The sequence below is a fragment of the Labrus bergylta genome, chromosome 19 (assembly GCF_963930695.1).
Source record: "Labrus bergylta chromosome 19, fLabBer1.1, whole genome shotgun sequence".
NCBI lineage: Eukaryota > Metazoa > Chordata > Actinopteri > Labriformes > Labridae > Labrus > Labrus bergylta.
Genome location: NC_089213.1, coordinates 12,739,706 through 12,767,592, shown reverse-complemented (window position 1 = coordinate 12,767,592; position 27,887 = coordinate 12,739,706). Strand labels below are relative to the sequence as shown.

Genomic DNA, 27,887 nt, shown 5'->3' with positions numbered 1-27,887 from the left:
GGGATGTGTGTGTGTGTGTGTGTGTGTGTGTGTGTGTGTGTGTGTGTGTGCGTTAGAGAGTGTACAGTGTAAACCGTGAAATAGGATTTATTGATATAAACAAACAAATACAGAAATATCAACAATAAAATGTATTATTCATTCATTAAAAAGTCCAATTTTCCCATCAACATAAAAACCCCCACGTGTTTAAAATCATAATCCAATATTACACTTATATGATAATAATTATAAACCAATAAGAACAGTCTATATGATAAAACCTCTTTAAGACACGATATTTATTTACATATGTACAGATGATCCACCAGTGAGAGAAGAACAGGAAGTTAAAGCTGAGGGATATGTTCAACAGGAAGTTAAAGATGAGTGACATGTCCAACAGGAAGTTAAAGATGAGTGACATGTCCAACAGGAAGTTAAAGCTCAGTGACATGTTCAACAGGAAGTTAAAGCCGAGTGACATGTTCAACGGGAAGTTAAAGCCGAGTGACAGAGCTCGCTGCAAGCACGGGTCAAGGTGAACAGAGCAGACAGAAAGTCAGACGAGTAAACGCACAGAGCGTCCTGTCGACTTCTAAATAAATAAACATGCAGACTGCTGAACGTATATTCCATCACTTCCTCAACATTACGCCAAAACAGGCGCTGAACACGCCTATCTACTCATGGCTACGCTCCACTGCACTAACCCTCCACAAACAGGAGAGCCCATCCGGGAGAGCGCTTGCCGGCGGACAGAGAGAAACCACGGTGGAGACGGAACAATGCACACACGGGTCTTGTGGAAAACTGCCAGTTAGAGAAGTCTGCAGAACTGAACCTATGTCGTGATGTTCAGCATGAAAACTGATTCTTAAATGTGGGAATAAAAGTTTAAAGTCAACGTGACGTGCAGAACTTTTGGACCAAATGTTCACCTGCAGAGTAAGTGTGATCAGGTTTGATCAGGTGTGTGGTCACATTAGGAGCGCTGAGATAAGTCAGCGTGCAGGAAAAAACGAGGACATCTTCGTCTATGAAATAAAGGACATCAACACATTTATGGCTTCCTATAATACACGGAATATTTCTGATTGTACAAAAGGCCTCCTAATGAATGCCGAATGTCACCGTGTGCATGAGGATATTTAATTAGAGTTCACAGTTCAGCAGTCAGAATCAGAAGGCAGGTTTGGTAAATATAGATCTATATTGTTTTTACTGCGGAAGTCTGAACTCTCTTTGGTTTAGTGAAACCAAAGTGTGGACAGTTATTCTGAGCAGTCAGATCTCCACACGGGTCTGATGTAGGCGCTTCAGTTAACCTGCAGAACAGAGATACCGTCACAGTCTGAGACGTGCTGCTTCAGCATCCAGCCACGGTCAGGAAACATCCACTAGAGCACGACGAAAGTCACAGAGTCTCCGCTGCTCACATGTTCCTCATCAGAAGTGTAGAAATAAAAAAATAATTCAAAGTCTGTCTGTGCTTCTTTGACCTCCTGAACGTTCCTCTGGGATAGAAGGTGAAGCAGCATCATGTCGTTGGTTTCACTCTGAGGGAGTGTCATCAGACTCGTCCTCGGACTTGTGGTCAGACTTGAGTTCGTCGGCTGAAGACGTCACCTCCTCCTCAGCTGGACTGACGTCTGTGTCTTTCAGAGAAGGAGGACTCGCTGAGAGATGGAAAGAGAGAATACAGGTAAGAATGAGAACGAGAGGTGGAACTATCAAATATGTCTGTATTTTTTTTTTATTTTTTATTTTTTAAAGGGTAGAAACAGTTTGAAATGGTTTCAGATGGACATTTTCACCACATTCACTGCGCTCGCTGCCACCGTGACACGACCTCGGATACGCTGAAGAAAATGGATGACTTTAGATCGGGGAATTGAACCCTTTAAAAACATGGGATACTCTGAATGTTGTCAGACATTTATCAGCTTATATGTGGTCTGTCTGGAGTATCATCAGACACATGAAGTCTTATTCAACACGGAGCGACTGTCTCTCTAGAAATGACCCTCTGCCTTCAAACATGGCGTCCAGTCAGGAAATGGAAAGACAGAGCTGAAGGGACGTAAACAGAGCAGATGTTCTGATTGGACGCACCGTAGGCGGGGAGGGACTTTGCTCGCTCACGGTCGTCCTCGCTCGCAGCAGGAGGACTGGCTGAAGTCTTCAGAGACGACCACTGTCTGCCTCCGACTCCGGATTCAACCGCAGCATCGGGGGCCTCGAACGCATCGCCGTCTACGGGAGACTCAACTGAAGACAGAGAAATTAGAAAATTCAAACATCTGCGTGTGTGTGTTTGTGTGGTGTATGTGTTTGTGTGGTGTGTGTGTGTGGGGGGTGGTGGATGTGTGTGTGTGTGTGTGGTGGATGTGTGTGTGTGTGTGTACAGAGGCGTCAAACATGTCTCTGAAGGCGTTATTAACCACGATGTCACCTCTTTAATTGAGCGTTTTATTTTCAGCATTTCTCCCGGTCACTCTGAGTCATCATTGCTCATCATGAAAAAGAAGAACTCACCCTCCAGCGGAGACAGAGGTCCTGCAGGCTCGCTGCTCGTGCTCTCTCTCTCCTGCTCTGACGGTGCCCTCTTCAGGCGAGGAGCAGGAAGTGGTCCTTTGGGAGACAAGCAGCCTGCTGGATCCTCAGAGGACTCATCTGGTGACCAGAGATCAGTCAAACTGTGAGATAACTCACAGACAACAAACATGTTCTGTATATAATGAGAAGATGATATTTAAAACAATCAAAGATTCACAGTTACAACAAAGGTCTGAGAGATCCTACCCATGACAATGCTGCTCGGTCCAGGAATGGTGGGACTGGTTGGCCCAGATATCCGGGGCCCTAGTGGGGGTTTGATGGCCTGAGGTGGGTGAGGTTTGGGGGTGACGCTGGGAGGTTTTGAGCGGGGAGCCGGCTCTGGTTTGGACTCCTCTGAGTCGGCTGTAACAACAGGTTGGACGTCTGACTTGTCTGAAGGAAAATAACGGAGACAAGTTCAGTTTACCTTGTGACGGCCGCTGCATGGCGCTCTTAACGTTGAACACAGATGGTGAAGCTGCGTAAGTCTGCAGATTGTTATGAAGTTTTGAAGAAACTCACCCGTATCACCGTCGACTTTGTCCATCAGACACAGAGACTCCGACTGAAAACAGACACACAGAGCCTATAATACAAGAACATCTTAAACAAAGAGACTTTATTCATTCCAAAGTCCAGACAGAAACCTCAAACGGTGGCATAAAGTGCGTTTCTCGTGCTTGTGTCTGACTACATTTTGCTAATCACGCCACTCAATATCTGAGTGCTAAGTGAGGTGCAGGGCGCCAAGAGGTTGGATTAAGGTGCCTGATTATACATCGGCCTGACCACAACTCGTTTAAGACTAAAACTTCCCTGGGACTAACTTGGGCACTTGTAAATTTGATATTTACACAATGTGAGCGCTGAGAGTAAAGAACACAGCTGTGTTGGCTGGAACACAGGAATGGCACCTGTACTGCACACCAAGACGCTTTATACGATAGAGCCCTTTGTTTTGCAACTCTTATTTGTTTGTTAGCAACAGAAGAAAATAAATGTATACTTAGATGACAGACACAGTCGCGCAAATGATTATTAAAAAGGATCTAAAAGTCGAGCCATGGCTCCACCCACCTTCTTTGCAGCCATCCTCTCCTGCCTCGCCTTCATCTCAGCCATCAGGTCCATCCCCATCATAGGAACACCGACATGACGGGGGACGTGTGGGTTCTCTTTCTTCTGCATGTTCTCCTCCTCACTGTTCTCCTTCTCCAGTTTATTGCCCTCAACGCTCTCCTCCTTCTCCTCCTCAGCAGCGTCAGAATCATTCTTAGGAGCCTCCATTTCAGAGTCCGGGTGGTCCGAGGATTGAGCCCTGAGGAGCTCCTGACGAGGCTCCACCACAGGGCCAGCAGGGGGCAACATAGGTGGAGTCTCCTCACTCAGTGGGCTGATGGAGGAGGTGTGTGGGGAAGAAGAAGGGGAGGTGAGGTGATGGGGAGTGATGGAGGTAGCTCCATGGCTTTTTTCAGAACGTGATGTCCGGTTTTTTAGGAGGTTAAAGAAACCTGATTTTCTGGATTCACGTTTCTTGTCTGTTAGGTCCTGAGCACCGGAGGACAGACCCCTTATACTGGAGAGTCTGCAGAAGATAAAGTAAGAACTTAATATGCTCTCATTCAGACTTAGCAGCTAATTCAGTATCAGAGGTTTGCCAATGTTTAAAAAGTACTGGATGACTCTTCATGCCGACAATACATCGATCTATTTACCAGATTTAAAAATAAGCACCATGAAAAGGATGAAAACTGACACAACTTTTCTTATTTTCTTCACCTAAACCTCTTACACATGGCTCTTACTTTAAGCTCAGTTTGGTGACTTTCTTGGAGAAGAAGTCATCCAGGCCCTCGTCCAACTTTCCCATGATGCTGTTCTGCTCGGCCTCATGTGGTGTTGCGCTGCCGGTCGCGGCCTTCCGCTAGAAGAGAGGCGGCAGGAATGAAAGAGAAATGAAAGGCAAACTAAGAGAGAAAAAAGTCAATTCCATTTAAGTATTTGGTTGTTACAAACTCAACAGCAGGATCAGCTGCAGCGTCTTTAATGTTTGTACAAAGAGGCAAAAGGCCTTGGTTGTTTTTAACAGGTTTATGTGAAAATCAATGATGAATCTTTGTGGTTACAAAGGGTGAGTATAAGTGATACTTTGAGGATTTCTCTCAGATGAAGACATACGTGGGGTCGGCTGGGTCTCGTCCTCTTCTTGGGTTTTGGTCGCAGTTTGGTGTGATGCTCGAGCATCTTGTGCTCGACGGGCAGCAGCTCGCCCAAACAGACAGCTGATGAACCCACGGTAGTGTGAGGAGGGGGGAAGTCTGCGTAGTAGGAAGACATTCTGTCTGTTGGCTTTGAAGAAGCAGGAGGAGGAGGAGGAGTGGGGTCCTCCACGTGGATAGGAACCTCTTCCAGAGCCTTGTCCAGGTCGAACTCCATCTCTGCTGGGCGAGACATGAAGCAACAGATTCACACCACATCTGGACTAAAAAATAAACTCTGAAGAAGACTTTTAGCCAGGAACAAACCGAAACAACAGTCATCTAAATTAAAGCTGAGCCAAAGGAACTGTTTAACTCACCAAATGCCACAGATACAGGCCGTAGCATCCGGACCAGAATACTCTTCCTCTTGGATTTCGGAGTCATCTAAAAAAGAGACAAACGGATTTGTGTCACAAGTTGAGTCCTTCAGGAGGTGGTGTGTGCGTTTACAGCTGTCTACTCATACATCCACGCGTGCTTTACACTGCAAAACTGCGAACAAATGTTTGTCTGAACTTTTCTTGAGGAGATGCACCGATTGTGAAAATCAGCGCCGATGTTTAAAATAAAAGATTTAGCTGGTTGGCCGATACTGCTGCTGTTCTCAGGTACATGCACAGATCTAAATCAACTTGTGATGTGTTTTCATACCGTGCACGTGTCCATGTCCTCCAGCCTGTGCTTCTTGTGCCGGTCCTGACTCCGTCTCTGCTCCTGGTCGTGGTCCACCGGCTGCAGAACCTCCTCATCCAGAACTTCTGTCTCCAGCCGAGGGTCCTGATGCAGCAGAGGCTGAGCCTTCCTGACCAGGTGATCCGTCTGAGGAGGAGAGAAAGAAGTGAGAGACGGACAAAGGGACAGAAACAGAGACATGAAGACAGACAGACGGAGAAGTCACTGACCAGAGTGTGCTGAGATCTGGACAGAGACTCCAGGATCTCGTCCACGATGCGATCAGACAGAAAGGACGCCATGCTCAGCTTCACCTCACTGTGTCACACGGGAGAGACAGAGAACACAAAAGTGAAACACAGGAGAGGAAATCCCGTTTGGTGTTCAAAATCCTCGTCTGACCCAGAAAACATGTTACAAAAGGACTCTCTGTCAACTGCAGATTTATCAGTGTTAAAAACAGACTTAAGAAGGATCCCTGCAGACCCTGAGCTGGACACAAACTGGAAACTACAGCAGAGACTTACAGGAGCAGGAAAAAAACCAAGGGTAAGCTCTGCTGTTTCTAAAAGAAAAAAAACTGCAGTTCCTCAAGTGTCCACTACAGGAGCCCATTAACACCCGTCTAACATCCCCCTCCCACAGACACACACACAGACCTGATCTTATTGATGATGTCGACCCCGCTCTGCTCCAGCAGCGTGGTGGTGATGAAGCTGCGGGGGACGCTCATCCTCCCCGCTCCGGCGTTCAGCAGCTCCTGACGAAGGCCGCTCCTCTTCATCACGTGAGGACACAGACTGTCGGCCGCGTCCACCATCGACGCCAGCATCGTCTGAGGAGGACCAGGTTCAAGTTGGTACACAATCACATCACAGTAGACTCAACATGTTCTCGAAGAAATCTGCAGCGCTATACCTGCAGCTGCTCGTCCATCACCCTTGCCACCTCTCCAGCCATCGACTCCAGTTTGTTCTGGATGGCCCCCATGCACGCCCCCCTCGAGCCGCCGCTCTTCAGGTGGTACAGGTTCGGGAGCAGCTGGAGGTAAACAAGACGACGGGGAAAGGTTGTTATTGTTCACGTGTTCACAGAACTCGATTCGCCAGTGAACACATTCGTCAACGCGTTGGACTCTAAATCTTCTTTGAGGTGGAACGATTCCCTTTAACTCTAAATGCGTGATGACTGGAGACGGCTGCACATAGAGTGGCAGGACACGTTGAAATGTCCTGTTCCTGCTCAGTGTGTGAGATCTCTGAAGGTTTGAAAAGAGGCGTATTCCCGTCTCTTACCGTCTTGGAGTTTCGGGCGTCTTTCATCAGGTTCTCGGCTGCCTTCATGTCGTCCTGCACGGAGCCGGTCTCTGTGAACCTCAGAGAGTTCAGGTGGTCCTGAACCTTCACGCACATCGTGTCCATCATCTGTGACACACACACACACACACACACACACACACACACACACACACACACACACACACACACACACACACACACAAGAGTAGAGAGGAGAGGAGCGAACAGTCACACAACAACCATCAGGTAGATCAGTTATGACAGTAATATCATCATCAGGTTTTCGTCCTCCTGCCTGCTGTGTGGTCGTCGTGACGATCCCCTGATGCAGCCTGTACGCCTGCCCCTGCAGGTACTTCCTGGTCTCATGGTTCCTCAGCAGGTACTGCTCCATCTGCAGGAACACAACACAGAGAATACTCAGGTGTGTGCAGAACTCAGCTGCCAGGGCTCCTGCATCATGTACAAAACCCTCCTCCTCACCTACAAACCCCCCCCTCCCCCAGTACATTCCTGACCTCCTCCACCCCTACACTCTGACCCAGAACCTCAGACATTGATTTGCTCTTCATGTTCATGCACCAACCTGCAGACTTTAGGGGCAGAGCCTTGAACAGAATCCAGTGGACTTGATCATTTTACAGAACTGTAATATTAAATAAACTTTAAAGGAAACTAACCTTCAGCAAGGCGTCCTCCGTCTTCTCCGGACTCGCCTTCAGAGCCTGAGCGGCGTCCATGATGGGGATGGGCATGAAACGGATGGTGTAGTTCCTGATGAAGAGCGGAGAAGACGTCATGAGGACAATTTAAATCTTATATAAATACACCTCAACATCTTCTCACAGAGAGGCGACTAACGTACTTCTCCAGAGCAGCAGCCACGTCCTGTAGACCCTGAGGGCTCACGCTGTTTCTGTCCCACACTATCGTCCTGCAGAGAGAGAGAGAGACACACACACACACACACACACACACACACACACACACACACACACACACACACACACACACACACACACACACACACACACACACACACACACACACACACACACACACACACACACACACACACACACACACACACACACACACACACACACACACACACACACACACACACACACACACACAAACAAGAACAGTTGCAGATTAATTGAAATTGTCCAAACATCGTGACAGGCTATGGTCGACGGTTTCTCTGCTCACCTGAGTTTGGTGTTGATCTGCAGAGCTTTAGCCAGCATCTTGGCGCCCATGTCCCCCATGGAGTTCCCGCTGATGTCCAGTGTAGTCAGAGAAGCGTTGCTGCCCAGAGCGTTGAGGACGATGGAGAGGTCGGCCTTCAGCTTGGCGTCGGCCAGAGACAGAGAGGTCAGCGGCTGAAACAACATAAGATATCACAGGCGAGGTGTTTGAAGAAGTGTTCAGAGCTTCAGGGTCAAACAATGAAGAACCCTAACCCTAACCCTCTGAATTTAAAGTTTGACTCACTGAATCCTCCTCTTGGATCATATGAACCAGGTTGTCCAGGACCGGAGCCACGTTTCTGCAGAGAGATGATAACACCATTAAGACTTGTTAAAAATACATAATACAGACTTAAGTGTTTATGACAGAGTTGGCTGTGACTGTGGGACCCACTTGGACTTGATGTTGTTGAAGTTCTTGCCCAGTGAGAGGTGTCGGATCGAACGGTTCTTCGCCAGCCAGACCAGCAGGGTGGTCAGATCCATGTCCAGACCTGAAAACGACAACACGACGGCATGAACATCCAAGTGACATCAACAATGACTCCAATCTAAAAAAAAAAAAAAAAAGTCCTCACTGTTGTCAGAAAGGTCCAGACTGGTGATGTTGGGAATCTCAGCGATGCAGCCCTCCAGGATCTGAGAGCCCGCCGACCGCAGCTGAGAGACAAACACGGTCAGATCCAAACATCTTCACATTCATTGACGGCTGTTTTATTTGAAATCTTTGTAAGAATTTAAACAGTGCAGCAGCGTGTTTGAATCAAGAGGCTTTTACCTCACAGCAGCTGAGATCCAGAGACACGTCGCTCAGGTTGGGGTTACAGCCGAGACCCAACAACAATCCTCTGCGGAGAGAAAGTGAATCATCGACCTGATCGTTGTTCAATAACACCAGAAAAGACTAATTCTGATCCTGTTTAAAGAGTGAACGTCCAGATTTCTTATGTCACTCACTCTTCAAGACTTGGCATGTATAAACTCACTGTTTCTCTAAAATCCAAAGTTGGGGGTTTGTGTTCTTACTTAAGAGCCTCCAGAGGCAGCCTGGTCCCCGACAGACTGACGGAGGTCAGAGCCTGAGCACTGCTGAAGAACTGCTTAAAGGACGGAGGGACCTCTTTGCACTTCCTGTGTGAACCAGAAACGTGTGAAAATACAGAAACAGAATCATTCAGACTCACACTGTTTTGTGACGGAGGTGTGTGTGGGTCAAGTTTCTGACCTGTGGGAGAAGACACTCTTTGACATGTTGAGGACGGAAAGATGCTTCAAAGATCCTCGCAGCAGAGAGGCACACACCTGAAAAAAAAAACGCACCAAACAAAAAAAGAGTTAAAAAAAGACACTCAAAGTCACATACAGGGCTTAAACACAAAACCTCTGCAGTGTGTGTTTATATGTGTGTGTGTGTGTGTGTGTGTGTGTGTGTGTGTGTGTTTGTGTGTGTTTGTGTGTGTGTGTTACCTGCTCCAGAGAGCAGTCACTGTTGGACAGATCCAGAGTCTGCAGGACGTTTGAGTGACTCAGGAAGTTACTCAGGTTCTGTTCAAAACAACAAATCAGTGCCGTCATTCAAACACATTAGAGGTCTATAAACTCTCTAAGAACTCGACTTCGACTTCATCTCCGTTCATCTGTCTCATGATCGGCCTTGCATACCTGCAGGTCGTCTCCTCTGAGTGAGTTTCCCGACAGGTCCAGGTGAGTGAGGGCGGAGGACACGGCCGGGTTGTTACAGAGAGCCTGACAGAGACTGTTCACACCTGAAACACATGAAAACCTCAGTGTTCAAACAGATAAAATCAGGACGATGTTGAAGCTTCAAGACATCGGAGTTTGCTTTTCTGCACCGTCACCTTTGGGGGATATGGAGGTCCGGGACAGGTGCAGCTGTTTCAGACCCAGGGGCAGTTTGGAGAGCTGAGCGCTCAGAGCAGAAACACCTGCAGAGACGAACACATGTTGTCATTACAGGCGTCAGTCTCACACACGGCCACCTGAGGGCGCACAACTTCAACTGCAGTATTTAATCAAGGCTTATTTTGTCTCTCTCTTTTTGGCTCTAGTTGACAAATGTGTTAAAGAGTTGGTTTAGACACTGACATGATCGGACTCCGGTGTTTGTAAATATTTGAGTAACACAAACAAACAAACAAACAAACAGACAAACAAAGAGAGTGAGGCAGCAATAAACAACCAGCTGTTTGTAGTTCAACAGAAGATCTCAGTCTCTGACTTAAAGGTCTTAAAACACGAGAGTCTGTTAGTGGCTGTAGTTTGATCAGCTACCTTTGCTTTGAAACATCACGTTAGAGTTCAGTTAGCAGCCACAGCTGAAGGGATCAAAAGGAGTGAAGCATTTAAGAGCCCAACGTGTCTAATAGGAAAAACATTCACAGCTGCATATTACGGAAAATATTTAAATATGGAGTCAGTAGAAATGTTTGTAAACATTCAAACTGGGCCCCTCCTCCTGGGCTCATCGCCCCCTGAAGCCCCGCCCCCTGCAGGATGTAGTGTGTACGTTTACTGCTTGTAGCTACACTGCAAGCTAACGCATGCTAGCACAAGCCAACCGCCGGTGTTTGTCACCTGCCTGTCCAACAGGAAGCAGACCAACCGTGTGTGTGTGTGTGTGTGTGTGTGTGTGTGTGTGTGTGTGTGTGTGTGTGTGTGTGTGTGTGTGTGTGTGTGTGTGTGTGTGTTACCTTTGTCCTCCAGGGAGTTGTTGCTCAGATCGATCGTGTGTAGCGTGGACGCCGGGTTGTGTGACAGAGCGCTCGCCAGTTTCTGAGCAAAATCGCTGAAAACAGAAACAAACCGTCATATTCAGTTATCAATGGAAACATGTTCATGATGTCATAACCTTGAGGCGTTGGGCACAGTCAGCTGGCTCACAAACAAATAAACTAAATGTCTTTACACGACTGACATTTGAGCTCTGACCTTTTCAGTCCAGCGTTGTCGAGCAGGAGCTCCTCCAACCGACTGGATCGAGCCACGACTCGGAGAATCTGATCGCACACATCTGTGGACTACACACACACACACACACACACACACAGTAACCTGGTTATATCTGATGTTTGTCTTGTAAATTGAAAGTGTAACTGGGAGGTTTCAGAGTTACCAGTTTGTAATCTTTGGTGGAGACTTTAGTGAACCACTGGTTGAACTCCAGAGCTGCGACGATCGCCACCAGATCTCTGCAGGAAACACACAGACACGCACAGACACAAACACACGGCTCTGATCTGTGTTGGATCTGATCTAATCTGTCAGTGCATCAAAACAACACAAACCCGAGTCAGCAGACCAGCAAGAGTCTGCAGCCCGTACCTGTTCTCCAGGTGAACAAAGTCCTGCAGGTTGAGCTCTCTGGTGTCCTGGGTCAGATAGATGGTGTCCACATCCTGGAGGGGAAGGGGGGAGGGGGATGAAAACAGGTGAGACAACAGAGAGGAGAACATCGGCTCCATGGCGGTGTGCAAAACGACTACTCAGTCACACATCTGAAAGCTACCCTGCTGCAGTGGTTTACGGTCTTGTTCCCCTTTAAAGCTCATAACGAGGCACCAACATTCATTCATCTAGAGACTCCTAACATCTCATGTTGTCTGTCAGCTGACCGGGCCAGGTGTCTGCATAATTTAGTGCTGCAGGTAAACACACTTTGCCCAGTGGGAAATATAAAGAGATACAGTATGGCTAATTTATTACATGATGGAATATATATCATACAGGTTAAGAAACAAAAAAAAAAAAAACACAGCAGTGATGGAAATCTGACACCAAAATCTGAGAACTACAGGAGACAGGAAGAGTCAAAAATGAAAAAAAAAACAAACAAGAAAATTAGGAAGAAAGTAAAGAAAGAAACCGAAGAAACATGGATTAAAACATTAAGCCGGTAGACAAAGAGAGAAGCCCTGAAATGTATAAACAATCAAAGATGTTTGAGGAGGAAGTAGAAGAGGATTGGCGTGGACACTGACCCATTGGACCTCCTCTCTGAATGGCAGACCCAGATAATCACACACACACCTGTACTGATGAGAAAATCCACCTGAAACAGAGGCAGGAGGTTTCGGATGTCACTTCACTCTGAACATATCAACAGCAACAAAACATATTCAATATTCATCTTCAGATGTATTTAGATGCTTAGTGAGGGAGTGTGATCACGATGTTCTTTGTTGTACTGCACATCAGCAGAATAAAAGTTTAGCTTTAATTTGTTTTATGTTCAGATTTCAGAGTCTGGTGTACCGCAGGGTCCCAGATCAGCCGCGCTGTGCTCGTCCCAGACGGCCTGCAGGGCTGCCGTCCTCTCTGCGGGCTTCAGACTCAACTTCATCACCTTTCTTCCTTACAGACAGGAGGAGGAGGAGGAGGAGGAGGGGGAGGAGATAATGACAGGTGAGGGGGGAAACAAAAACATTCACTCTTTTCCTCGACAACAGAAAAATAAAGGCTGAAGCTCTGCCTGCTGTAAAACTGAGCTAGTCTCTAAATAAACCACTAACTCTCCTCTCTGATTGTCGCTGATTGCTGCTCCTTGAATGCTCCTCCCTGATTGCTCCTCCCTGAAAACTCCTCCCTGTATCCTCGTCCCTGATTGCTCCTCCCTGAATGCTCCTCCCTGAATGCTCCTCCCTGAAAGCTCCTCCCTGAAAGCTCCTCCCTGAATGCTCCTCCCTGAATGCTCCTCCCTGAATGCTCCTCCCTGAAAACTCCTCCCTGAATGCTCCTCCCTGAATGCTCCTCCCTGAAAGCTCCTCCCTGAATAATCCTCCCTGTATCCTCTTCCCTGAATGCTCCTCCCTGAAAGCTCCTCCCTGAAAGCTCCTCCCTGAATGCTCCTCCCTGAATGCTCCTCCCTGAATGCTCCTCCCTGAAAACTCCTCCCTGAATGCTCCTCCCTGAATAATCCTCCCTGTATCCTCTTCCCTGATTGCTCCTCCCTGAATGCTCCTCCCTGAATGCTCCTCCCTGAATGCTCCTCCCTGAATAATCCTCCCTGTATCCTCTTCCCTGATTGCTCCTCCCTGATTGCTCTGCCCTGATTGCTCCTCCCTGATTGCTCCTCCCTGAACGCCCCCTGTGTCCCTCCTCCCTCCTGAGCTCTGGTTGGTACATACACAGGTGATGCTGCGGGACAGATCTTTTGCAGACAGTTGCCGATGTGAGCGATCACCTCGTCCACCTCCTCCATAGAGCCCAGCCACAGACTCCATGGACCGCGCTCGGACTCCAACACCAACTGCAGGGGGCGACACATGCACGGTGACATGAGGAGGCGTTAAAAAGCATCCATGCTGACTTCATTAATCTGAGCAGCTGAGCGGAGAATTTTGGCTGTTTTTAAGGAACAGCATGAAGCTAACAGAGTCCAGAGTTTCCACCTGACACCGAACTCATTTCAGAATCAGCACATTAAAGACATTCAGCTCACTACACCGCCCGACCCACCCATATGACCACCATGAGTTCCAGAGCCTTCAGCAGATACCCCCCCCCCCCGCCCCGCCTCTAGACCACCAGACATCCGTAACACCGACTCTCTCTCCATCTTTAAATCCCGCTTATAAACACGTCTTTTTAAACTTTCATACTCAGCCTGATCACACTCGTGAATCTTCTCCACCAGGATTCTATACTCTGTTAATTAACGGGAATGTGCATTACTGCCTCCTGTGTGTGTGTGTGTGTGTGTGTGTGTGTGTGTGTGTGTGTGTGTGCATGCGCAGTATGTGTTTACCTGAGTGGGCTTGTTGCTGCTGATTCCCTGGATATCCAGGTAGCTGAAGGAGTGTTCGACCTTTAAGCAGAGACAGAAGACAGATAGTTAAATTTCCCAAATCATAAAGAGTTGTCTGACCACGCCCCCTTTCTGGAAGGGCTTGGGTGTCTCTGGCTTTCTCGCTCCATGTCCTATTGTTTACAGTGAGAAGGCAGACTCAGAGGACAGATCAAACACCTAGCTGTGGGAGTGTCACCCACCTGGGGGAGGGGTTACTGCCCTTTGTGATGTCATGAAGGGAAAATCTCCAAACAGCCTGTTTGAGCACACATTTTCTGAAAAGTGAAGCAGGCAAAAGACGGAGAGGATGGACTTTTCTCATCATTGGGGGGATTGTAGACAGACTAGAGACACAAACAAAGTTTGGCGATAGGAAATAAATGAGAGATACACAAGGAACATAATGTGATCAGTGGAGCACAGACACAAACACAAACATTTCCCTCATAGTCCAGAGGGAGGAGGAATATACCGAAAATAAAAACGGACTGTGACACAGCTTCCAAGACGGAAAGAGAGAGAGAGAATAAAGGGAGAGAGAGGAGAGAGAGAGAGAGGGAGAGAGAAAAGAGAGGGAGAGAGGGAGGGAGGGAGAGATAGAGAGAGGGGGAGGGAATCAGGAGTGACGAAAAAAGAAAGTGAAAATAAAAGAAGAAGGGGACTTCAACCTTCTGCATCGTCAACACAGAGAGAGGAAGATAATAAAAAGGGGAAATCAATCACAAAAGTAGAGACAGGCGAAAGAGAGAGAGAGAGAGAGGACGAGGGGCGTACGAGTGCCCCCTCCCGTCTTTTTCCTTGCCAGCTGTCTTTGTCTTTTTTTTCTGCCTCTCTCTGCCGGGACAGTACACACCAAGAACAAACCACCCTCTGTTCACACACGTCTCTCTCTCTCTCTCTCTCTCTCTCTCTCTCTCTCTCTCTCTCTCTCTCTCTCTCAGTAAACAGATCAGAGGTCAGCTGGCAGAGTGGATTCTTGGTTTTGTCTGAGTTACATTTCTGAGTGTTTTTGTTTTTTAAGCTGACTCGTGACAGAATGGTCTCAGATTTAACTTTCCTTTTCACTCCCAGCAATAAATTGTAAATAGGAATGTTTAAAGCATCCCCCGTCTGTTCCTGCAGGGGGCTCTTGAGTCCCATCGATGGCGGTCTCCATGCTGGAAATGCTGTCTCAGCCTAACTTTTAGTCAACCTAACGACAGGCTGAGAGCTGGAGCTGAGGCGGGTTTTAAGCCTCCTGACAAACCGTTAAACTGCGCCCGCCTGTCAATCAGGTCAGCTACACGCCTTATTGTGAATAACTCTTATCCTTCATCAAATCTAAACGGATGAATCATCAAAACATTCACCCCCCGTACAGTGTGTGCCGATCGAGACATGAGCTAATCAGACCTGTTTGTGTTTTTGTCAGGCTGTAAACATGTTAATCTCTGCTGTAAAAACAGGATATTTAGAATGGGAGTGTATGTGACTTCCTGTGCTTCTGCAGCCAGACTCTAGTGGACACTCCAGGAACTGCAGGTTTTTAATTTCAGCATCAAGACTGGAGGTTGCTGCTTGCTCCCAACCCAACCTTGGTGTGCAGAGCGTGTGTGATAACTGACACATCCTTCAGGATTAAGAGATCTGGTGTAACCTGTAAATATTTAAAATATTTAAAATATTTAAAATATTGTAAATATAAATCTGCTGTCCTCATAGGGGAGAGTCGTTAAAAGAGTTTGAGGAACAAGCAGTTTTCGATCTGTGTTTAAGCGTTTAAACTCTGATGACGCGTAGAAGCAGGAAGTTCACGTGTTCAGGCTGAATGTGAAACACAGTTGATGAGTTATAGTCAGATTTATCTTTATTAGATTTATCTCAAGCTTCCTTTCTCTGACTCCATCATCTTCAGAGACTCGTCTGGTTCTTATTGTCAGGACTCTAACAGTTTGAGCTCTTCTTAAAGTTTAAAAGTAAAATCAGGTTTACAAGTTTTCGATGAGCTCAGCGGAAAATATCCAGCCTCTCTCTCTCTCTTTTTAAACTTTCAGTTTGTTTATGTCTCCGTCTGTCGCTCGCCCTCCAGGTTAAACTTTTCTTCCTCTCTCTGTTTTCCTTTCCCACAGGCTGTGTTTTTTCTCACAGATGCATTGTGGGTAAAAGTATTGGATGTCAGCATACGGAGAGGAGAGAGAGAGTGATAGAGCGAGGCCTAAAAGAAGAAGTGCAAGTTCACACAGACACTGCTCCCTCAGGGTTCAGAACAGAGACTTCTGACCTCTGTGACTCCTGATCCGTTGTTTCTGCGATCTTTAAATCCATTTGTTGAAACTGAATCAGAGTGAGACCTGTCACTCCTCACCGCCGTGAAGTGAAGCTGGCATAAAGTTTTACGAGCACTGAGATAAACGAACGACGGCTTGGTTGTTGGCTTGATTATTTGTTACAAACTTCACGTCGCATCATGTCAACACAAGAAAAAGAAGAAGTCATCAGATCTGTGAAACCAGCAGGATTCATCTTCAGGGAACAAATCTTAGAGCCGAAGTGTAGGACACAAACCCCTCACCTGATTCTACCTGTGTGTGTGTGTGTGTGTGTGTGTGTGTGTGTGTGTGTGTGTGTGTGTGTGTGTGTCAGGGATGTGCAGGGACTTGTTGTGTCTTCTGTCAGAGCAGAATCCAAAACAAGAGAAAAAGAGTAAAGTTCTCATCGGAGGAACAAGCAGCAGCACGTCTGAGATGACCAAAAACGAAACATTCCCGAAGGGGAAGCGAAGGAGGGGGAGGAAGAAGAAGAGGGGGAGGAAGCGGGAAGGAGGAAAGGGAGCAGGAGGAGGAGGAGGAGGAAGAAGAGGGGGAGGAAGCGGGGAGGAGGAAAGGGAGGAAGAGTGACAAGGAAGAAGGAGAGAAAGGTAGACTGAAGACTAGAGAAACAGGAGGATGAATCAAACCAGATAAACTTTTCTCCTGGATCAGTCGGGGGAGGAGGAGGAGGAGGAGGAGGAGGAGGAGGAGCAGATGAAGAGAGGGAATTGACTGAAGAAAGAGGAAATATTTGTGAGGGATGTAAACACAGCGCAGGACAGAAATAAGAGCGAGATTGAGAAGAAGAAAACTTATAACAGAGACTGACTCACCTTTGAAGGGACCCGAGCTGTCAGCAGGTAGGCTCGATGTGACGCCAAAGCCTGAGGACACACACACAGAGACAGTTGAAGTTGCAGAGCGGAGAGTGTTTCAGAGTGTCGCGTCCACGACTTCAAAGGCACGATCACGTTTGGATTTTCATTCTGACCCGAGGGACAAGAAGAAGTAAAGTCTGCTCAGAAACCAGAGCGATCTGCTGGTGATGTCGGACGGAGCGTGTCGGACATAGACTCAGGTGACTGATCAATAAGATGGTCACTTCCTGTCAGCACCTCTGGTCACTTCTTGTTAACAGCTGTGCTCTGCCTCAGGTCACTTCCTGTCAGCACCTGTGCTCTGCCTCTGGTCACTTCCTGTCAGTACCTTGTGCTCTGCTTCTGGTCACTTCCTGTCAGCACCTGTGTGTCCAATCAGACTTAAAGCTGATTGTTTACACTTCCTGATGTTGTTTCCTCCTCTCCACCTGAATCATTTTTAATCACATTTTTATGTCGAGTGCTGTCAGAGAATCTCACATGCAATCACATTCTTTCACATTTCGGCCTTTTAAGAGGGTTTTTACGCTGACTTTACGTTTTTTTGTTTTGGATTTTGAAAATTTCAAAAAAAATCAGAGAATCGAAAAAAGACCAAGTACTTTGAGTTTTCTGTTGTATCTTTCATCACTACACTGATTTACATAAGTCTTGACACTATGTCTTATTTTTTGTCCATCTGTTGAACTTCTGACACTGAGAGCACCTTGTGAAGCTTTCTCAGAAGACCGCAAGAAAATCATTAATCTCCCAAACGTGAAAGCTTCTGCTGAGTTATGGTTTGAAAAGTTGCATGCTTAAAGTTCAAGGTCCTTGTCAGCGGATTTAACTGTAAAGAGGAAGAGAGAGAGAGAGGGTGGTCCGTCAGTAACCCTAAAAAAACAAACAGAGGTCACTTCAGGTCCCATTTTCCAGCTGTCAGTGACTCGAAGCTCTCTCTGCCTGACCCTGTGAGAGAGAGAGAGAGTGAGAGAGAGAGAGAGAGAGAGAGAGAGAGAGAGAGAGAGAGAGAGAGAGAGAGCGAGAGAGCGAGAGAGTGAGAAATATGGAGGGAGAGAGAGAGTATATTAAAGATCTGACAGTCTGAGCAGCCATGGGTTTGGAAACATCTGGATCAGGTGTTTCACAGATGTGTCTGATTCGCATGAGCGCGCAGATGAAGTGATGAAATCCACATGTGCAAACTTCAAAGATAGAGCACAGATGAAAATCTGTGAGGAACGTGGACAAGGACGCGCGGCTTGCTCTGATACTCTACACGCAGTTAAAGAGAGCTGGTCAGACTGGAGGCTGCTCGATTGACGCCTGCACGACCACTAAAGTATACAACCTGAGATAACCACATGAAATATAACGACTGTCACGGCCTCCTTAAAAAGACAATAAATGAAACCCAGAGGCTCAGGAGAACGGAGACCAGAACATTTAAGATTTGACACCCAGAGCTTTATTTGACGTGAAAATCAAACGTGGAGGCAGTTAAACTCAGCCTGGGTTACTCCTCCTCACCCAGCCCCCCATCGGGCTCACACCAGGTCACTCTTCGCTCACTCCTCCACCTTCTCTGCCCTCTTCAGACAAACTGAGATGCCGTTGTGGCGTGACAGAGTCAAAAGCTCCAGCTGAGTTCTGCAGAATCAGCCTGTCTCTGTGTTGTTATGAAGAGAGAGAGCTGCATAGTATCCGAGGATGTTTCACAGATGGTAAACAGACCTGAATGTGAAGAGTTAACTTCTAGTCTTCTGACCCCTCTCACACATACACATTCACACACTGATGGTAGAGGCTGCTGTGTAAAGAGTCCATCAGTATTAACTCATCTATTCATACACTGATGGTAGAGGCTGCTGTGAAAAGAGTTAATCAGTATTAACGCATCCATTTATACACATTAACACTCTGATGGTAGAGGCTGCTGTGTAAAGAGTCCATCAGTATTAACGCAGCCATTTATACACATTCACACACTGATGGTAGAGGCTGCTGTGTAAAGAGTCCATCAGTATTAACGCAGCCATTTATACACATTCACACACTGATGGTAGAGGCTGCTGTGTAAAGAGTCCATCAGTATTAACGCAGCCATTCATACACATTCACACACTGATGGTAGAGGCTGCTGTGTAAAGAGTCCATCAGTATTAACGCAGCCATTCATACACATTCACACACTGATGGTAGAGGCTGCTGTGTAAAGAGTCCATCAGTATTAACGCAGCCATTCATACACATTTGCACACTGATGGTAGAGGCTGCTGTGAATAGAGTTAATCAGTATTAACTCATCCATTCATACACACTCACACACTGATGGTAGAGGCTGCCACCGCCGAAGAAGCAGCGGGAGCAACTTGGGGATAAGTGTCTTGCCGAAGGACACATCGGACATGTGTCTGCAGGAGCTGGGGATCCAACCCCAGACCTTCTGGTTGAGAGACGACCGACTCTACCACTGAGCCACAACCGCCCAAAGATCAACATCATCAGTGCTGATCCTCGACATAGATCGTCAGATGAAGCTGATGAAGTGTCAGCTGAGTTTGAGCTTGTGTTCAGAGTAGAGAGAAACTTTCCCCTTCAGACGTTTTTGTTCCTGTGACACACTCGCTGGTTTGCTCTTTCTTCTGACGACTTTCCTGAAACAATCTGACTAACACGCGTGATACGACGCCAAGAGTGTGTTTGTGCCGCATTTCACAAAATTACAACACGAGTCTCTAATCTGCCGGTCTACAGCTGTGGAATGTGGTGTGTGTGTGTGTGTGTGTGTGTGTGTGTGTGTGTGTGTGTGTGTGTGTGTGTGTGTGTGTGTGTGTGTGTGTGTGTGTGTGTGTGTGTGTGTGTGTGTGTGTGTGTGTGTGTGTGTGTGTGTGTGTGTGTGTGTGTGTGTGTGTGTGTTCCTTGGTCATGTCCTGACAGGAGCTGCAGTCTCATGTGGTATGTGGTCAGAAGGAGGCGATGAGAATGCAAAGCACTTCTTGCATCGATGTCGACACGACGCTCGGAGCTTCGTGTTCAGACTGTGATTGGATATGTTTGATTCACAGGTAACGCACACACCTGCAGAAACATCTAGATGTGTCTCCACCGTGTGTCTGTAATAAGAGTCTGACAGCAACTTTTACAAACTTTGAGCCCTCTCATCGAACGGCAACGTTTGACTGGACCGACCTCTGCACTTGTGTGTTTGGCTAAAAACGAGGATAAAAGAGTTTTAGATCAGGGTCGACGATTCCTTAATGAGCGACAGCACGTCTTAGAGATCAAATAAATACGTTCCAGACAACGCTGTTCTTTCCTCTTTCCTGTTCAAACATGACGGTGTCCTCGTGCGAGCAGCCTGATCCATGAAGAAGGAGATTTTCCCAGCGTGGCTTGGAAGATTTAACAGGTCTGCTCCACAGACTGCATATAAAGATGGACGCCGCATCTCCACCTCCTCCTGTTGGACCTTCTTCTAACCAAACCCCATTTAACCTCCTGATAAAAGGTCAAAGGTCGCTCAGGTGGGTCCAGTCACAGCAGGACAGATTCTGGTGTCGGCTTGAAGCAGAAGCTCACGGTGATGGAAAGTTTAACGACTCTTCTGTTCGTTACGTTTCCTCTCCTACTCTGATTATCCGCTACACACAGCAACGCAGGAGCCTCATTGGTCAACACAGCTGTCAATCATTCAATAACTAACTAAAGATAATCTTCTCAGAGGCATGAACACTGAGACATGAATCAGCGTGATAAGAACAAACTATGAAGACGTGTATTTACATTTAATAGTTTGTCCCATCTGTAAACATGGAGGAGGCTGAGCTTATGAGAAATGCTGCAGCCAGTCAGCAGGGGGAGCTCTAAAACGTTTTGGCTTCACTTTTGGAGAGCTGTCATGTTGTCCATCTTTTTATACAGTTTATAGTCTGTACACAGAGTCCTGATATGAAGTCCATGAACTCATCTGGGAAGAACCTTTGATACTGACACCGAATTCACCAAACGAGCAGAATTTACTGTGCACATGAGATCACTCACGTTACTTTTCAGCCTTCAGTTTGTATCTGCTGAGAGAATAAGGAAGCTTGGGTCTGACATGCAGACAGACTCTGACCATCATGACTCACAGACGCCGCTCCTCTCAGACTGAGCTGCTGCAGCCGCAGTCATCCCAAACATTTCACAACCACATGTAGGTTGACTAAATCCTCCATGCTCAGCTCGAGCTGATTCTGTTAACACTCTAAATCAAGATTTAAAAACAAATGTCTGCTGCGAATAATAAAAGAACTACACTCTTCTCTTTAATGTCGTACCTTCTGATCAACCTTCACTTCCTGGTTCAGGTCTTATCTGCTCGTGTGTCTGCACCAAAGCAACCTTGTGGATTAAAAAAAAACAACAGCACACCATCTTTAAAAGCTGTGCAGCCTGCGTTTGTTTCTTAGTGAGCTCTTTAAACACGAGTGTCAGCCTGAACGAGAGATTTAACTTCAATCTGTGCTGATTAACACAACTACTAAATCCAAGTAAAGACCTCATTCAGACATTTAAAGGTGGAGTCAGTAGAAATGTTTGTCAATGTTCAAACTGAGCCCCTACTCCTGGGCTCATCGTCCCCAGAAGCCCCGCCCCCTTGCAGGACGTATTGTGTACGTTTACTGCTTGTAGCTACACTGCAAGCTAACGCACGCTAGCACAAGCTAACCGGCGGTGTTTGTCACCTGCCTGTCCAACAGGAAGCAGACCAACTCCACGTCCACGGGTAAAAGACAACACAAGGTTCACCCTCGTTTTAGAACAAGTTTTATCCGCTTGGTGTTTCTCCTCACTGTGATTGTATTTTCTCTTCTTTGCTGCTACGTCCACGTCCGTCATATTCTCTGGTTTGAATGGCGTCCAATCACTGAGTTGTATTCACTCCTAAACTCACCTGCTGTGCTGTCATTGGCTGGAGGAGACACACCAGCTCCGCCCAGAAATGTCCCGAATCAACCAGAACAAATCAGAACAGTAAAATCCAGTCAGAGGACAGGGTCAGACACAGTCACCACCACACATGTACGGAGGCCCAGAAGGGACGATGGAGCAGCTTTACTTCAGGAGAAGTCTGTATTTTATTTTGAAGGAACATGGGACTGACTCTATGTTTAAAGTCTGGAGCTAATTCCTGCACACGTTCTGACTTCAAAACACATTTTATTGGCAATGTTTCGGTCCCACGATGTTTCCTCTAAATATGTTTTTGAAGTCAGTGCCCGTGGTGACAGATTCATCTCTCTTATGAAATAAAAGTGCAAAATAACAAAACCACACAGGTTTATTTAGAAATCTGAGACTGAGCATCGGCCACTTACCAGCACTCTGTTCTCCACTTTGTCAGCTTTGACCTCCAGCTGGACTTTCCGCCTCAGGGTCAGCTTCACCCTCCGACCCACCGCCTCGCGCACACTCTCTGAAACAGAGCCGGGAACACAACACCTGACGGTTAGCGGCACCACAGCTGGATCACATCACACACAAATACACAAATACACACAATGACTACAGGAGTTTAAAGGAGAGGTTACATCGCCTGAAGCAGCACTTTAGTTTGTCTGAAGAACTCAGAGAGCTGGAACTGAAGGGAACCAGGTCACTCAGAAAGCTGGACCTGAAAGGGACCAGTTCACTCAGAGAGCTGGATCTGAAGGGAACCAGGTCTCTCAGAAAGCTGGACCTGAAGGGGACCAGATCACTCAGAAAGCTGGATCTGAAGGGGACCAGGTCACTCAGAAAGCTGGACCTGAAGGGGACCAGATCAGCAGAACTCAGAAAGTTGGACCTGAATATCAAAACAAAGCGTAACATTTCATGTCTGTTTGAATCGGCCTGCTCTATCGGTCTCTGTCTCGTACTGAGCTAAAGGGCCGGGGGAGGGTTGCTGAACCTATTTTCTTTTTAGCAGTGGAGGGGAAATCCAGAGAGTGACGGAGGGAGAGGAGGAGGAGGAGGGCGAAGACTTCATGAGGATTAAATAACAGACGACAGAACGAGAGGGCGAGGAGGTAGAAGAAGAGACGTGTGAGGATAAAGGAGGAGGTGAAGCGGAGGGGAGAGTGTGAGATCATGACATCATGGCGTCCTCTGTGTGCCTGGACACACGATGAGGTCATGAGGACGGTGAAAACATTAGCACATGCAGCAGCAGCAGCAGCGTGCAGGCTGATCAGAAACACATGGCCCTCTCCTCCTCCATCAGACCGGCTCACAGACAAACAGAGAGTTTCCAGACGAGTCGTTTCTGCACAGGTTTGAAATATGAGACAGCACCATTTCTCTTCTACCGCCGTCTGCGCCAACACCTTCACGCTACAGCTGAGAGAAACATTCAGAGTCACTACATGTTTTTACAGCAAAAAGCAAATCAAACTGCTACTGCTGCTCATATCCTAAATGTATTTCCATGATGAACTTTCAAATTCTGAATGTTCGTCGCTAAAATGCTAAACGTGCTTTTCACATTAATATAAAAGGCTGAAAGGCTTTTTGACTGGTGAATAATGTGGCGAATATCTGCGATACAATTAGCCGATACAGATAGTCACTTGATATGCTGATATCGGCCGGCTGATTAATCGGTCGGCATCTTTAAATCATTTTTAAGCTCCCGTTAGGACCTTTCAGCTGGTGTTGATTTTGGCGCCCCCTGTGGACAAAGAGGCTCCTCTTACAAAATCTCTGCTTGTCTTTGTCTTTGGTTTCAGTTCCTGAACCTGAAGTCAAGAGTTGTTTTTTTTTTAATTGAGAGATAGGACAGTGGATAGTCGGAAATCAGGGAGAGAGAGTGGGGAATGACATGTGAGAAAAGAGCCACAGACCGGATTTGAACCCGGGCCGCCCGCCCCGAAGACCACAGCCCCCACACATGGAGCGCGCGCGAAATAAGAGTTTATATCTGAGCGTAGACCTTCATGTGCGTCACTTTGTGATGTTTCACAATGATTCATGCATAGTAACTTTCAGTTGGTCTGTTGACTGAAGGTCGTTTGGATTTAACTTCTTTCTCTGCAAGGACTCATCTTTCACTGTTGAGGCTTCACTTGTCTTCATGTTGCTGAACTTGGTCACCCCCCCCCACCCCCCCACCTCTTAACCTGATGTGACCACGCCGGCTCTCAAGCTCCGTGCACGCGGAGAACAGTAGTGATCATCTCTACGTTTAGTCTCTGGATGATGAGCAGCGTTGAGTCAGTTTGTCCCGTTAAAACCAACAGCAGCAGCTGGAAACAAAAAGCTCCATTCATCCCTGAGAGCAGCGGTACACGACGAGAGCGAGGGAGAGAGGGCGCGGGCTGCAGACGGTGTGTTAACAGAGAGCATGGGTTGTGAGGCAGCCTGACCCCCCCCCCCCCCCCCCCCCCCCCCCCCTCTGGAGTGAACCACAGACTGTAAATATTAATGATTGAAGCCTGAGTGACACCCGTCTGTGAGACCCATCGATGGCGGTCTCCATGCTGGAAATGCTGTCTCAGCCTAACTTTCAGTCAACCTAACAACAGGCTGAGAGCTGGAGCTGAGGCGGGTTTTAAGCCTCCTGACAAACCGTTAAACTGCGCCCGCCTGTCAATCAGGTCAGCTACACGCATGATTGTGAATAACTCTTATCCTTCATCAAATCAAAACGAATGAGTCATCAAAACATTCACCCCCCGTACAGTGTGTGCCGATCGAGACATGAGCTAATCAGACCTGTTTGTGTTTTTGAACCAGGCTGTAAACATGTTCATCTCTGCTGTAAAAACAGGCTTTTTAGAATGTGTGTGTGTGACTTCCTGTGCTTCTGCAGCCAGCCTCTAGTGGACACTCGAAGAACTGCAGGACGGAGAGAGCAGCTTAAACATCGTTACAGTAAACACACCAACAGATAATCACAACTAACAAAGGAGAAGGAAACTCTCGCGCTTCAGCCACTCCACAAACGACGGTCAGCGCTCTCAAACCACGGTCCTGCTGCATCGCTCCGGATTTGGTTCACAACCTGCTGAGAAGAGAGGACTTTTGGACCCTCGACACAGCTGAACCTGATGGACTAAATGAAGAACTAAGCCTCTCGTGTTTTCTGTTATGTTGTCGATATCGTCTTTGTGTCTAGAGAGAGTCGGTTGCATATTATAAATATGATATAATATAAATATGATCACTCTTGGGATGGGTTGTTCTATGATTGGGCTACACATGAGTGCTGTCTCAGTTCTGGGTCACTTCCTGCTTTCCTCCCACGTTTATTAATCAATGAGGGATGACTTGCTGTGAGAAGGAGTGTATTTAGATTTTTTTCTGTTAAACATATTTCTATGTTTGTCTTTGCTTTAATAACTCTGAGGATACGAAATGAAGAAGTCGAGATCAGCCAGGGGAAACAGAGTAAATATAATGTTTGGATGTTTGTCCACTTCGGGCTTCCGTAGGTGTTAGTACCAGTTAAAAAACATCACTTTTCATTGCTGGTAAAAGTCCTGAGTCGTCATTATTTCACCGAAAGTCAACAGCAGAAGTTTCTCTCTCAAAGAGGACTGCAGTGATTTATAGGTTTTTACTCTCTCTGACACTCAGTCATCCAATCAGGGTGTGTTGATCATATCTCAGGATCCAAAGGAATTTCACAGGACACGCCCCTCTCCCAGAGTTTTTTCTCTCCCCCCCCCCCTTCACACTTCAGATAAGGAAGTGACAGAGAAAACCTCTCAGGTAGCCAACCAACCGAGCCCTGCAGGCATGAAAACAACTTTTCCCCCTTAACAGCAGAAAATATGATAAAAACAGTGAAAGTTCAAAGAAGTTTGTCTCTGCTGCTTTAAAGTCACAAACATGGTCGTCACATTGAATCCACTTTAAGGTACATTCCCCCCTCTATGTAAGCTCTCTTCTATGTTCAGTGATCTCTGATAACTTTTATGTCAGTCTGTTTGTTTCCAACTTTTCAGCCTCTCTGTGTCCGTGGATCTAAACTTAAACAGATTCATTTTCTTCCTCAGGTGGATTCTGGAGTTAAAAGCCAGATTTTAAAAACTTTATGAGACTTTAAATGTGCGTGAATAGGTCTGCTGAGTGCCTACATGTATCGAGAATGTGACTCGTGTTGACTTTAAATCGAGTTTTCAGGGATTTGAACGTAAAGTAGATGTACTCAACTTCACCTGAGATTTTAAAAAAAGAAGTCTAAAAAGTCTAACTTGTGAACACAACATGAGTCGGTTTCCCGTTACTCAGAGTCTCTGACAGTTTCTTACCGGACAGCTCATTGGGAATGTCCGTTTTTCCTTCCGACATTTCTTCCACCGAGGTGAACACCGAGGAAGAGTCCGGCGGTGGAGGCAGCAGAAGCGGGTAAAACTCGAGAGGAAAAGGCTGCTGGAGGGGCGGGGAGGTTTCAACAGGAGGAACCGAACCAAACCCGGACCAAGAACCGTTACGGTGTACGCACGTAGTCCCGTCTCTTTCCGTTAGCGTCAGTCACCTGTCCACACCCAGCTTACCTAACTGTTACTCTCTGCATCCATTCCTCGCGACATGTCTGTACACACACACGCGCGCGCACACACGCACGCACACACGCACGCACACACGCCGTCTTTGCTTTACTTTGCTTAGAAATGTCTTTAAGGACTTAAACTTAGATTTAAAGTTGTTTCAAAGTTACACACGAACAGTGCAGAGAGTCCGTGTGTGAATGTGTGTGTGTGTGTGTGTGCGTGCGTGCGACAACAAATCTCACTCACACTCCTCAGTGGTCCCTCCTCTGATTTGTACCCTGGGAAAAAAATAAACGTTTGTTCATTCTGCTCAAAGTGGACCAACGGGGACCCCTGGTGGCCAGTTGTAGACCATGCAGAGGTGTAGCGGAGCCTGAAGAAGTGGATTTCATTTCGTTTCATTTCACTAGTATAGGCCCTCAGGCCCTGGCAGCTTTGAAGAGGTGCGCTTTGGCACGGTACAGTTCATGCACGAGCACAAGCAGGGGTACACAACGTGGACAGCCTTCATTCATGTTATTGGCTGGGAGCATTTACTTTAAAAACAATGTCATTGTGAGAAAGATGTAGCTTTCCTGCTTAACTATGCTGGATCTTATTGTGTAGAACTCGCTGCAGGTGATCGGTAAGAACCACGCGTCTTCAATTCCACTTTGTTTATTCGTTACCACCACCACCACAGCCGCATAAATCCTGTTCTCTGATGACTCAGTGGTTCTGCATAAAGTATACACAAAACAGGTAAGTATAAACAGACTTCTTCACTAACAGATACAGTTCACAGCAAAGACTTTGTATGACAGGCTTCTGAGCGTATCAAAATAGCTTATTCATTTACATCAGTAAGGCAGCACTGCACTCTACTGGACATAATTCACAGTGACTACCTATCTTAATGCCATGTGCATGTCCTGCTAATGAACGAACAGATATGGCTACAATGCCACCATTTAGCATATCTCCTTATCAAAAACGTCACCTAATAATCAATAACTGAACTACAGTAAATTGCCACAGTCACACAGAACACATGTATTCTCATCTTTGACGAAGATTATACAGTTAGCTGCTAATGTATAACCAGTGAGCCAAAACAAACCTGTGCTCCATTAGCTTAACAGGCAAAATATATATATAAAGTATTGACAAATACTCTAGCAAAAGATAAAACATATATTCTCAACTCTCAACCCTTTAACTCACTTGTTCTGTTCAATGACCACATCTGGCCCATGTACTTGAAACACAAGAACATCCAAACTTCCTAGAAGTCCAAATTTATTTTCTTTCTCTCTGTTTGTGTGTAGCCTATGTGTATGTGCATACAGGATATTTTCCCTCCAAATTTCTT

The 27,887-nt window shown here is 46.7% G+C and overlaps 1 protein-coding gene across 1 annotated transcript; it reads right to left on the bottom strand.

The window, feature by feature from the left end:
• Window positions 1-71: 71 nt before the first annotated feature.
• On the bottom strand, window positions 72-26,739 carry LOC109995679 (F-actin-uncapping protein LRRC16A). Its single transcript, XM_020649492.3, has 38 exons — window positions 26,294-26,739; window positions 22,379-22,476; window positions 16,992-17,042; window positions 13,829-13,888; window positions 13,209-13,330; window positions 12,337-12,431; window positions 12,063-12,133; window positions 11,407-11,480; window positions 11,198-11,273; window positions 11,014-11,102; window positions 10,776-10,870; window positions 9,924-10,010; window positions 9,727-9,830; window positions 9,532-9,609; window positions 9,290-9,366; window positions 9,091-9,195; window positions 8,843-8,912; window positions 8,643-8,724; window positions 8,459-8,558; window positions 8,309-8,363; window positions 8,024-8,196; window positions 7,677-7,745; window positions 7,492-7,585; window positions 7,107-7,205; window positions 6,809-6,937; window positions 6,432-6,554; window positions 6,173-6,348; window positions 5,744-5,831; window positions 5,493-5,660; window positions 5,159-5,225; window positions 4,759-5,018; window positions 4,386-4,504; window positions 3,658-4,165; window positions 3,103-3,145; window positions 2,785-2,973; window positions 2,518-2,655; window positions 2,095-2,250; window positions 72-1,658 (listed from the first exon to the last, which is right to left on the bottom strand). Exons 1-38 carry the CDS (start codon window positions 26,331-26,333, stop codon window positions 1,534-1,536), a joined length of 4,353 nt encoding a protein of 1,450 aa, XP_020505148.2. The 5' UTR covers window positions 26,334-26,739; the 3' UTR covers window positions 72-1,533.
• Window positions 26,740-27,887: the final 1,148 nt, after the last annotated feature.

Bases quoted from the DNA above. Each gene is read 5' to 3' on its own strand.
- LOC109995679 (XM_020649492.3), bottom strand. From the start codon at position 26,333: ATGTCGGAAGGAAAAACGGACATTCCCAATGAGCTGTCCG. The intron at 22,477-26,293 runs GTAAGAAACTGT...GCTCTGTTTCAG, and splicing joins CATTCCCAATGAGCTGTCCG to AGAGTGTGCGCGAGGCGGTG. The intron at 10,871-11,013 runs GTCAGAGCTCAA...TTCTGTTTTCAG, and splicing joins GACAACGCTGGACTGAAAAG to CGATTTTGCTCAGAAACTGG.